The following is a 12,632-nucleotide window of genomic DNA, read 5'->3' as shown; positions in this document are numbered from 1 at the left end:
GCAGGCAAAATCGGCTTTGAGGTGGTGTGAACCGAGGGGGGGGGGCGGGGAAGAAAAGAAGGCAAAAAGATCAATTATTGGATAAGATCACAATTTTCTTTAGGGATGAGATGACTCTAAATGTTTGCATCTTTCCGTGTTACATGTAGGCTGAGATCAAAGAGGTTGTGCTGCTGTAATGATGAGATCTTATCGGCGCTGCATTGTGCTCGCCGGCTCCGGCACCACGCTGCTGAGGGATGCTTAAATCCCGCGATGTCTGTCGGAGCCGTCGGGTAAGCCTGAAATGCAGCTCCTCCATCCTTTTGGAGGAGAGGGACCACACGGGCACATGCTTGCCCGCTCCTCTCCCTCTGGTAGGGCTGACGTCCGTGGTGGGAGACTTCTTGTGGCAAAGTCGGACAGAAAACGGGCTGGGAGGACAACGTCCCCCTTCTTCCAGGGTCCCATTGCTGGAGCTGGCCCTGGGGCCAGGGTACGGCTATGGAAATGTGGGGTTGCGCTTGATCAAACTGCTTCTGTCTGATGGCCCTTTCCCGCCTGAAGGGCTACAGGGGCGATGGGGCATGTGGTGTAAAATACCTTTGGTTTTTGGCTGGAGAGAAATTAAAACCCTAACAAGACCTTTGCGCTTTTACGTTTCTGGAGACCGTGCTATTTGAGAGGGGGGATCCACCAGAGACCTGAGTGTGGTTTCAAATTAGTCATTTTAAATTGAAATCGGCAGGCTCTCCTTGACGTGCTGTTTGAAGACCTAAGGAAAAAAAAAAAACAAACCCACACTGAAGACCTAATGAGACTCCTTGTTAGCCTGCCTTTGCGATGCTTGCCCATGCTGCAGGGCTGACCGACCTCCGGCAGGGCTCAGGAGGACCTCCGGAGCAGGGTCAGGTATCCCCCGGCCTCTCCTCTCTCTAACGGGGCTGACTTTGTGCGCGCAGGGCTCGGACGTGGACTGGGACGACCTGTGGGATCAGTTTGAAGAGCGAAGGTACCTGAACGCCCGGAGGTGGAAGGGCGGCGAGGACCCATACCGGCTCCATGCCTTTAACCAGCGGGAGAGCGAGAGGATCCCCAGTGACCGCGCCGTCCGCGACACCCGCCATCACAGGTTCTGCCTCCCCCCGATTTCTCCTGGTCTTCCTCACGAAACTTCATTATATGCGTGGATAGTCCCATTCCTCTTCAGGGCCGTGTTTTTGGGATGCTAGGTGGGTCTAGGCCCTTCACTCATGCCCAGTGGGTACGCTTGGGATTAGTTCTGCCTGGGTTGTATTTTTAGGATTGAATCTTTCACTTTACTTGATTTCTTGGCATGTCTGGCAGTCCTAAACCTGTATTAATTATTTCAGGACCACAGGGAAAGAAAGGAAAAGCCTTTTTTTCATTTCCTTCAGAAGAGTAGTGGGTGTGCGAGAGCACATCTCCACGATGGGCAAATTTTACACTGGTGCTGGGAACTCTTGCTCTGCAGAGGATGCAGTGAGATGGTGCAAGGGGGATAAAATAACTGTTGAACACTTATTTTTCTTTGCAGAGAGAGGAGTTAATGTGGGGAATAAGGGACTATTGGTGAGTGAGGGGGAGAGGAAGGTAAAAACTTGTTGGGTTACTAGGCGCTCCAGCACCATCGGGGTCAAAAATATCCTTCGGCACCCAAAGGACCTCTTGGGAGAGGCAGGGAGGATTGCAGCGAGGGTTGCCTTGCGGGACCTGCACTCCCGTGCTCCTGTCAGCCTGAGACGGGCAGGGTGGGAGTTTTGGTGGACCCTTGCTTGTGGTGAGCGAGGCTGTAACCTCCCACAGGTCACCACTCAAACTCATCGGGGAAGAGCTGCCCTTCATGGCTGCAGGTTGTTGGTGGTCAGTGTGGTTGTTAGTCTGTTGGACAGAGCGATGCTGGGGTGTCCCAATGGTGTGGGAAATGTTCCCAAGGTTCTCTCGATGGAGTTTTCCTCCTTGTCCTCCAAGGGCGCTGTGCATGCCTGGCCCGCGTCGGTGGTCCCCAGCCCACAGCCGGTACAAGCCCTTCCCGAGGAGCCCGGCATTATGCCCCAGCCCGCTGGCAGCAGCTGTCCTCTACTGCCTTCTCCTGGGAGGCCTTTGGGGTCAAGTCCTGCTCCGGTGGGAGCGCTGTGCTGGACCCAGCCATGGCATCTTGCTGCCCGCGCTGCCCAGGCTGCACCTTGCTCCCGGGTCAGAGCGACTCAACTCCCGGCATCTGACCCGACACTGCATTTCCCCTGTTCCAGTCCAAATGCAGCACTTCTAGGCTGAAACACTGAAACAGCACCAGTTCTCCAGCCCTACAGCAAGCAGTGTGTTTATTTATTTGTTTGTTTATTCTTTTAGCTCCTTTTTGTAGTAAGGACCAGATGCTCCTTTCTCCGGAGAGGAGCTGTCAGCCCTGACGGACGCCTGTTATAGCTGTGCAGAGGGCGAACGTGCTATTCCTGGGGAGAATTAATGCCAGGGATATTAACCATCTGCCCTATTAAAAGGGAAGATCGGCTCGGCTGCCCCTCGCCGTCGCCCCGCTGCGCAGTGGCAGCCACCTCGTTCCTGGGCGGGCGGATGCGGCGCTGAGTGCTCCTGCGAAAAAAAAGTTCTCATTAAGGAGGAAGCGAGGGCACAGCACGTGGGAGGGGCTGGGGCTAATTGCATTTGCTTCCAATTTCCTTAACCCGGTAATTGGATTCTGATTTATTGAGTACGTCTGAACAATGCCGCAGATGATGCACCATTAGCCGAGCATTAGAGCGGCCACAGAGGAAATGGGGATGCCGGGAGATCTGGGGGAGGCAGGCGTTGGTGGGTGACATTGAGGAGGAAGAGCATGGTGGTCGACAGGGAGAGGAAGGTGCAGAGTCTGCAAAGCCCTCTCTGGAAAGAAGTCCTTGTTCATGGTGCAGGTGATGCTCTGGCACTACTGTGCAGCCTGCGAGGGGGTCCCGAGTTGCACAGTGGAGCTGGGTGGGAAAGCATGGATGAGCATGGCCTGCTCTTAGAGCAGGGAGGAATTGCTGGTGGCTGTGCAAGAAGAACGTGTAAGGAGAGTCCAGTACGGGTTGGACTAGGAGAGGTCTCTCCTGCAACGGGGAGAGCAGAGTACCGGAGGCTGGGGTAGCATGAGAGATGGGGAAACCCCCAGGGCTCACACGGTGCGACCTGCTGGAGGCTGTGCTTAGAGACTTGGTTTTGACGGCAAACCTGGCTTACGCTGCTTTCTGTGAGCCAGACTGGAAGTGCTCAGGCTTTCGTGTATGATAGTGAAGCCAAAGAGCTGGACCTCAATTCTGGTCCAGCTGACCTTGGGGGAAGGTACATCCTAGCACAGGCCCCACACCAAGGGGCACCACCGTGCCGGGAGCCATGCCCAGCTGCTCCTGCCCAGCTGCAATTCCCAAAGAAAGTTCGCAGGAAGGGCAGGAGTCTTTGGAGAGGGTCTTAGCCACCTCTTGAGCACATCCCCATGGGCAAGCAGGCTCTCCTTCAGCCTCTCAGCCAGTTGCTGTTGCCTGAAGCAGCTTGCTCTGCTCTCCGACCGTGTTTTCAGCGTGCTTGCTCTCCATCTCTCTTATCCCCTCTGTACGACATGTGTCAGCTCCAAGACTCACAGACCTGCAGATCACGGCAATGCCCAGAGACCAGCACCTCGCAGTCCTGATCCTAGTGCCTGGGACGTGGGAGTGCTGCTCCTTACAGCCTCTCTGTGGGGATGGTTGCAGAAGATTTCCTGGAGTTTTGTTTGCTAATCCACCCAAGCATCTGGACTTGCCAACAATAGCTGAGTATACAAAATCTGGCAAGGGCTGAGCAGCAAGCTCCTTGCCAGAAGGTCATGGAGAGGGCAAATAGTTTCGGCAGGCTGGGATATGGCACTGACAGCCAGTTGCTTAGCAATGTTTGCTGGATTGATTTTATTTTTAAATTGTAGCCAGTGGAATGGTTTCAGATGGAGAGGAATCGCAGTGCTCTGAGGAATCGAAGCGGGAGAAATCATGGTGGGTCTCCTTGCCTGCCTCTGGCCAGCACAGGGCTGCAACCTCACGCTCGGTTTGTGGGTGATTTCAGCCAGGAAAATGCCATGTTTTCTGTGGACCGTGTCATGTCCCTCAGCCTGGAAGATCTCGCAGCTGGAGCATCGCTGCTGCTGACCTGCTTGCATGTCCCTGCTGTTGACTGAGTTCCTGGTTGCATGTTGACTAAGCCCTCAGACCGCGTGAAGGTACATCTTTCTCCAGGAGAGGACCAGGTACAGTCCCGTGGTGGTATATCGTGTCCCCACCAACAGTCAAGCTTAGAAAATTCCCTGTGACCACAGCAGCAGGCTGGACCCGGATCTGAGTGGCACATCCACATCGTGCACAGCCAGCGCATGCCGTTGGGGGGGGGGGCTAGGGCCCCTCCGGGGGGGGGCGGCTAGCGCCCCTCCGCCGCGGTAGCCACACGCCATTGGGATTACCTCATCGCCACATCCCCCCTTCTGCAACTCCCGCCGGCAAACCGCAGGACCAAACCGGCAGCGGGTGAGTCAGTGCCAGGCGCGCGCGCGTGGGGAGAGGAGCTGAGGTTTCCGGTGTTGCGCAGCGGCTTGGAAAGCCGGCAGGGAGGATGCGTCGCCCCCAGCCAGAAGATTTCGTCGTGGTGGCTCCTGGGCTGCTTCCATCTGCAGCAGACAGCGCCTGGGGAGGCCGGGACTCGCCGCGCGGTTGCTCCATATGCTGCTTCGGCTGACCTCTGCCTCGTGGCTGGAGGAGAGGGAAGAGCCTCCAGCAGGCATCTCTAGCTATTGCAGATCACGTCAGCCAGCCTCAGGCATCCCCCGCTGCCTGTTTTCCTGTTTTCATCTTGCTTTTTCCCTCCGCAGCACTGATACGTGTTTAGCAGTGCTGTCTCAAGAGCTGGTAGAGCAAGGAGGCCGGGGATGGAGCCCAAATCGTGTCGTAAACTGGAGGAGAGGGAAGAGCCTCCAGCAGGCATCTCTAGCTATTGCAGATCACGTCAGCCAGCCTCAGGCATCCCCCGCTGCCTGTTTTCCTGTTTTCATCTTGCTTTTTCCCTCCGCAGCACTGATACGTGTTTAGCAGTGCTGTCTCAAGAGCTGGTAGAGCAAGGAGGCCGGGGATGGAGCCCAAATCGTGTCGTAAAGGCAACAATCCTCCACATTTTTGAAGCTCCCTTCCTCCCTGAGTCCCAAGTGCTTTACAAGAGGCCCTGCCTACCCGGTTAAGCTTGAATTTTAGAGGTGCTTGAAGGGGTGCGTTTCTGTGTGTATGTGTGTGTCTGAGAGAGAGAAAGCAGCTGCTAAAATCAAGTTGTGATTAAAAGGCGAGGCTGGCAGGGATACTGGCAGATACGAAGATCAGGCGTTCCATCGTCTGCTGAAGACGAGAGCATCCTGGCAGCCTTGGGAGCCTGGTCACGCCAACTTATACCCCCTAGAAAAGCTCTGCCCTTGTAGTCTGTCTTGTTCCCTTTGTGGGGAACAACACACACCGTATGATTTCCTCCTGGTTTCCTCGCTCAAACCCCTGTGCTGTGCCATCTGGAGAGCGTCCATTGGGTGGGAGAGCTGCCCAGGGCTGCTGGCTGTGCTCGTAGGGACTGTTCATGGAGGGATGGGAAGAGGTGATGCCTGTGATGTTCCTCTGGTTCACGCCACTGCTGTCTTGAGTTCACAAGGTCCAGAAATGTCAGGATTTCAGCCCCGGAGCAGAAGCACTAGATATTGCAGCGTTATTTTGACCCATTAATTGTAGCATGTATCCCAAGGGTGCAGAGGCTGCATGTTCAGCATTACGTTGGGGTGGCTGAAAATACCTGACTCTGCTGTGCGTGGGGATGACCAGGAGGAACACGCAGTCCCAAGGGAGGTCCTACCTCTGCCAGGTGTGGTACCTGCATACACGGGCACGTGCGGCTGGGCTTGCATCTCTGCCACTGCACACCTTCCACGTGCCCCCGTGTCCTGTGCGAAGGCGTTTGGCACACGGCACGTGAAAGCACGTGTAGACATCTGCGTGCAGATTGCGAGAGGGCAGTTGTATCTCATGCAGGTTTTGAAGTGGTTCTGGTTTTGGCTGAGTTGATGATTGCATCCCAGGAGTGACAAGCAGTCAAGTGCACTGAGAATATTGTAATATCTGCTTGGAAGTGAAGAGTCAAAGAGAAGAAAAGTAGATTTTGACAGCATTGCCTTTTGCCTAGCATGTTTATGATCCCCTTGGACTTCTCACATTGCCTTGTCTTTCTTCAACTTTGTTGCCTGCTAGATGAAAAACACTTCGAGATGAATTGAGGTGAACACAGTCTCAGAAGCTAGAAATGTATTTTCTAGCCCTAGTAGGAATTTAGGCATCTTATCTTCCTTGCCTGGTTTCTTGAGAGTCCCCAAAGGAGGAACTCAATGTCTGGAGAACGTGGAAAAGCCCATCTTACTCCACAGACAGTACAGAGGTGATGTTCTTCTCCACTTTTCCATCCTCAGTGGTACCTGAAAATTAGACCTGCAGAAGCAAGTGGGTACCTAACAGGCGGCCAAACCCCCTTTGAATTCGAGGGAAAGTTTGCAGGGGATTCAGCAATATCCTGAAGAGTTTTTCTGTCTCTTGATCTCTTTTTCCAGCTGTTATACTGTTCTCTAGGCAAAGCCAGAGCATTTGTGATTTCATTACAAAGTAAGATTTATCACACTTGGGCAAAAGCCTGTAGGGGTGAGCGCTGTCCCTAGATCTCCTGGGACGGATAGTCTGAGGATACTCTGAGGCTGAATTAGCTGGGTAAGAGGAGATCTGTGATCCCCCTGCCTTTGGTCTTGGTATCCTTCTTATTCCTAAGGACAGGCAAGAGCACAGCATGACGCTGCAGGCAAGCAGTTAGTTACACAATGAACGGTGGAAAACACATTTGAGATGAAAGTATCACCATTAGGAAACAAGCGTGATTGCTTTTGTCTCTTGGACGCCAGACCCCAAGAGGTTAGTGCTAGACACTGTGTTTTTCCATCACCTCCTTAGTCTGCGATCTCTGGGGATGAAGATATGAGAACAGTCCATCAAGTAGTGTAGGGGTTGACGTGTGTCTTAGGGATAGACTGGAACTGCCTGAAATGGCCAAGGTTTTGTTTCTGCTGTTGATCAGCTGGCTTTTGTGGCCCAGGCTGGGCAATGTCTTAAGAGAGAGACTTGCTCGTGCCTCTTCTTCTGTGCAACCTGGTAACCCTTTGGCAATGGTAGAAATAGCTAGCACAGGTTAACGATGTCAGGGAAAGTATCTTAATACATTTTGTAGCTTCTCTTAATGCACTTGGGCAGCTGAAAGTCAGTGAGAGAGACAGCTTTGGGCAGCCAGCTCGCTCTCCACACACTGTCACCAACCAGTGATCAATTGACAGTTTGGATCCATCTAAGTAAGAGGGGGTTTTCCTATGAAGCTGGGGTTTATTTTATTTTTTAGGGAACTGTCCTTATTATCTCTTCTCATCATAGTTATCCTGTTTTCAAGCTCTCCATCCCTCCAGGTATTCAGACTTTTGCTGTACAGGTTGGTTACAAGTGCAGCCAGTTCTGCTAGCTGGGAAAATTTGCTGTCTGCTAACAAAAGACCCGGTATGGAGCTCCCCTTATCAAAACCCACTACCTATAGCTTCGTGCTGGAGTTTATATCTGCTGTCACTCACAATTTGGACCTATGTGCTGCTGGAGATCTGAGGCTTTTGAACGAACTGAAGCATGAAGCCCAAAATGCAATTTGGAGGATACAAGAAGGTCACATCTGGCTGAAGACTTAAGGATGAGGTGTGGCTGGAGTAAGGGTGTGTAAGTAAGCACTGTGTCCTGCAGACTACCAGACGCTAGTTATTTTGACCTCACAGCCCCTGTCAGACAGCTGTACCAGCATCCCAGGGTTGTGATGAACAGTTTGTTCCCCATCGCTCCTGTGCCAACAGTGGCTTTTGCATGCCTGTTGGATAAACCTGACCCACCTATGACGACAGGTGGGCCAAAATCTGAGTCTTTCACTCAAAAGAGCTCAGTTCTGCACTTTGTAGATTCGGTCCATCTGGAATGCTCACCACACATGGTGGCATTTTGTATGTGGTCTTCTGGGTGAATTAGAACTTGAAAATCCAAGGATATTTGAGAAACATGTATGTGATCAGAACCCATAAGGATTGTTTTCAGGTAGCAGAGAGAACAAGGAGTATTGAGATTTGCAGTTGGCAGATAAGAAAGGAGAGCAAGACAGGTCTTCCTTGGTATTAATCAGAAACAGGCACTTCATAAAAACATAGAATAATTCAGGTTGGAAGAGACCACAGGAGGTCCTTGATCCAGCCTCCTGCTCGAAGCAGGGTCAGCTACAAAATCAAACCAGGTTTTTCTCTCGTGGCAGAAACCACTGAGCCCTCTGGGGCTCCTGCCTCTCAGGTGTGCCCCAGCATTTTGTAAGACCTGACTTAATTTACAAACCTTGATTGCAGTGCACATAATTTTGTAGTTCTTCTCCCCCAGCTGCCTGTGTTTGTGTAACAAGCTTTGAAGGTGCTTGAGTAGCCGTCCTTGCAGCACTTGTGTTGCCCATATCTTTCCTACCTTGCAGACACCATGGACCTAATTCTGCAGTCACTCTAGTGAGTGCATTTAAATGAGAGGAGGGGTAGGGGCACATCAAAGCGTGCTTTCTAAAGCCTCCCATCCTCGCTGGCTGCCATCTTTTCCAGGATTGATCATTACGTCAGCAGAAAATCTGTGTTTCAGATCTGTGTACCGCTGTGTGGTCACCCTGATGGAGGACTGCTGAGGTGACTGGAGACCTTCATCCATGTGATTAACAAACGAGAGTCTGTGCTGCTGTTTGAGTGACGTTGACATGTTTGGTGGCCTCAGGTCATTGTCAGTGGGACAGCAGTGAGGGGAGTTTTCTCTTCTCCTCTTTTGGGGTTTGTCATCTAAGAACAATGCACTTAACTACCGCACTCACGTATCTCTTCTGGCTTGACATTGCAAGGCTTTGCTGGTGGTGAGGTTGCTTGGACTTCAGCACAGTCCCCACAGCATTTTAGTATCCGCTTTCCATGCTGCTCAGGCTCTGCAGCTCTTTTAATGCCCACTGTGCATCCTCTGCAAGTGCATCCAGTGCGAAATGTGGTGACCCTGATTCCTTGTTTCAAGTTGGAGCTGAACCCCTAAACTTCTCTTTTCCCTAAGGCTTGAGAAAACTCAGTCAGAGACAAAAATTCCCCTCCCACTCAAAGACAAAAATTGCACAGAGTCTCCACTCCATGACATTGCCTGAAAGTGGAGAAAAATATTCATTGGACCATTTTAACACTGCAAAAAAATAGTTTCATGTTCTCCTGCTTCTGCTGGGGTTGGTGTCTTGTATGGATGTGGGAGCACCTGGTAAGAAGTCAGTAAGGCACCTCTTTCCGATAGCTGCACCTACTACTTCTGGAGAGCTTGTGACCAGTCTCTCCTGGGACTCACTGGCTGCGAACTGGGCTGGTAATGCACAGTCCTGGGAAATGGCTGGTGTGTGTCCCCATCCTGGGAATGGCTGTGGCCACCCCAACGCATGACAGCGTCTGCGATGTTTGCTGCCCCATGTTTGTTGTTTGGTGGCCCATGGGACCGCTTGCCAGGAGGTGGAGGGCTTGAGGAGCAGGCCAGCTAGACCTGACGGCTTCTGAGACAGAGGCTGGTGGCTTCAGGGCACAAAATTTGATGAATGTGATGATCTTTTTCAAATATCTTTTTCTATTTAATGCCCTCTTCTGAAGCTTTTTGTTTGTTTTTTTTAATGGGGGGAGGAAGGAAGGAAGTAGTGATGAAAAGGGGCTGCATGAAATGGGATTATGGTGTGTTTGAGTACTGGGAGAGGTCGCATCTCCCCTGAGGTGGCTGCCTGGGGTTAAGCTGGGGACTGTCCTTGGGCAACACTGCTGGCCAGACCATCATCCCAACATCTTCTTGTCCTGGGGAACCTGTTCTTCCCTCCTCAGATGTGATGAGGTTTCTGCTGCAGTCCATGTTGGGTCTGCCGGTGCTTGTCCTAGGGGTTAGCATGTTCCCCAGGCCCCACCAACATCTGACCCTCCCTGCATGACTTGCACAGACCTCCCTGGGGAGGAGAGAGGCTTCCAAGTGCCGAGATCCCAACCTAACCCCAGATTTTTCTCTGATGTCTGTGGCAGCCTGCAACGCCACTGTGCCCTCCAGCCCCTGTCTGATTGCTCCTGGAGCTGGAGGTGGTGGATCAGATCAGCCAACAAGCGACTCCCAGGCAGAAGTGGAGGGTAATCGTTACCGCCGGGCTACCAGCGTCACAGCGAAAGGACTGCCACCCTGTTGGTTTTGGAGGTGTTATGTCTTCCTCACCCCGGCAGCGCACTGGCTCCCCTCAGGTTTTCCGGCCACGGCTCAACTGATCCCAGGCTGCCCACTGCGCCCTGGAGTGACGGGCTCTGACACTGGCTGTTTGCGCCCAGTGAGCGGGGCAGGATCGGAAGTGCCGTGAGATGCCGCGGTTTTGTATCTTGAGGGGCTGCCTAGAGAAAAGCAGGCTGAGGGTCTCGAATTAAAAACGGTCCTGGGAAGGGATGCTGGGGCAAGGGCGGGGGGAGGCTGCTGGTGTTTCTGCAGGACCGAGTTTGGTGGTGTCCCCATGACGGATGCCGTAGGGAAATGGCAAGTGTGACGACGGTGCTTATTCTGCAGCAGTGGCTTTGCAGTCCTATCCCTTCCCCTCCTTTTCTTTCCCTTGAGTGAGAAGGATGAGGGCAACTCTTGGGAAGGAGCTGAGGAGTGAGCTGGACTGGATGAGGAGCTGGTGGAGACGCACAGGCGGATGTTTTGAGCGCAGGAGGATGTGTCAGCTAAGTGGCTGTGTTACTCATTTTTTTTCTGGAGGGCAAAGCTGGTTGTATCCGAAAGAGCTGTGCCAGGGGTGTGAGTTATGGCACCTGTCTGCCCGGTGAGCGGGAAGGACTCCCGAGCGGTGTTCTCAGCTAAAAAGTGTCTGCAGGGCAAAGAGGACAGCACGGGTACCCGGGGAACCTGTAGGGCCTCGGCGTCTCACAGCCTGGCTTTGGGCAGTGGCGGTGACTCTGGGCTGTTCCAGCAAACACCACGGTATAATATTACATTTCCTACAGGCTGTCTGTGTTTCTCCACATTTTCCCTCGTCCCAGCCCCAGAGTGCCTCGCTGGGTAGGAAGGGCATCCACACGGGACAGGCATCCTCCCAAGAAGAGTCCAAGGAGCTCACTTAAGAGAAGGCACAGCCTCCATCCCAGCTGTCTCTTCCCTGGAGGAGAACACCTTTATTTTGTTTGGACTGACGTCTTGCCAAAAATTGCTGTTTTGGAGAGAGAAAAAGCTGAAAACAGTTTCTCCCCCATCTCCAAGTGATAGATTTCCTTCACCTAAGTTATTTTGGTTTTGTTTCCCCATGAGACAGTTTTGATTTCATTTTGGAAATTCCCCACCCACCCATCCATTACATTTTGCCAAGAAAGACGCGTGCACAAAATAGTTCTGGGTCGATCTGAAACAGCTCTTCCCTCGTCCCTTTCCCAGTTCCTCCATTTACCCAGCTTGCATCCCAGCCCTGTCCTAAGCAGCCTCGTGGAGCGATGTGGTGCACTGTAACCCCCAGTGAGGACTTCTGTGCAAGCCCTGGGGGAACCTTCTTCTCGGCAGTCCCCGCGGGAACTTGCTTCAGCGGTCGGTTCCCCCCAGGAGAACAGGGTTGTCATCGGGATGGAAGAGTTGGGGGAGCCCTTGGGATTTCCCCCTGGTTGTGCAGAGCAGGGCAATCGGAACGGCGAGGGGAGAGACTGCCCCAGAGCTGGCGCCCGGCGGCACTGCCTGGGGAGAAGGGGCTTGGACTGGTGCTCCGGTGCCACAAGCGCGGCCGTGCAGCTCTTGCCTGAACCGCAGTGCCTGGCGTTAAAGCATCCCCTGCACCTGCGGGCATAGAATAGGACAAGCAGAATATGTACAGCCTTTGGATCGGGGTTTTGCCTCTGTTAATATTCTACGGCAGGTTAGTTTGTGTTGAGAAGTAACTGCTGGTTAGATGCACTGTTTGCCCAGGGTCGAGATGCTGTCTATCCATCAACACCACGTGTGTCTCTCCAGCCTCCAGTCTCTTGCTCGGTCCCCTTGGGAAACGGCAACGCTAGTACTGCCAAGGCTAATTATTCCTCAGGACAGAAGACATGTGATAAAATATTAACCGTCTTCAAAAACAGAGCCTCAGTTAATTAGCTCCACTTCTGCGACACATTCTCCCGGAGATAAAAGCTCGTTCCCCAGATATCTGTCTGTGGCACAGTGATCTTTCTGCATGTCTCTGTCACGATGGGGGACGGGGAGGGGGAGAGAGCTGGGAATTTAATAAAAGACAGTGACCTGCCAGTCACTGGGCCCTGAGGATGCACTGCTCCATCTCAAGGAGAGTGGCATCCAGGCACGGGCGCCGCTGCTTTTGTTCGGGGGGCTGAAGCTGGAAACGGAGACGGGGCGGGTGGTGGGATCCGCTCCCCACGCCCGGGTTACGTCGGTGTTGTCAGTGCCACATCTCTGGAGCCTGAATTTGAGGGCTATGCGGGTGGACAGGGTTCA

General features: G+C 53.0%; 1 protein-coding gene across 1 annotated transcript in view; it reads left to right on the top strand.

Moving 5' to 3' along the window:
- Positions 1–255: 255 nt before the first annotated feature.
- LOC104624161 (polypeptide N-acetylgalactosaminyltransferase 14-like) overlaps positions 256–12,632 on the top strand; it is a gene marked incomplete at its 3' end in the record, with an annotated part of 43,820 nt that continues 31,443 nt past the window's right edge. Inside the window, exons 1-2 of the mRNA XM_010291453.1 lie at positions 256–275; positions 842–1,111. Coding sequence (XP_010289755.1) covers positions 256–275; positions 842–1,111 — 290 coding nt within the window. The remainder of the gene's footprint in view (positions 276–841; positions 1,112–12,632) is intronic.

Source organism: Phaethon lepturus, unplaced genomic scaffold (genome assembly GCF_000687285.1).
Source record: "Phaethon lepturus isolate BGI_N335 unplaced genomic scaffold, ASM68728v1 scaffold28387, whole genome shotgun sequence".
In the NCBI taxonomy this organism is placed as follows: domain Eukaryota; kingdom Metazoa; phylum Chordata; class Aves; order Phaethontiformes; family Phaethontidae; genus Phaethon; species Phaethon lepturus.
The sequence above is the reverse complement of the archived record's forward strand: the minus strand, read 5'-3'. Positions and strand labels throughout refer to the sequence as shown.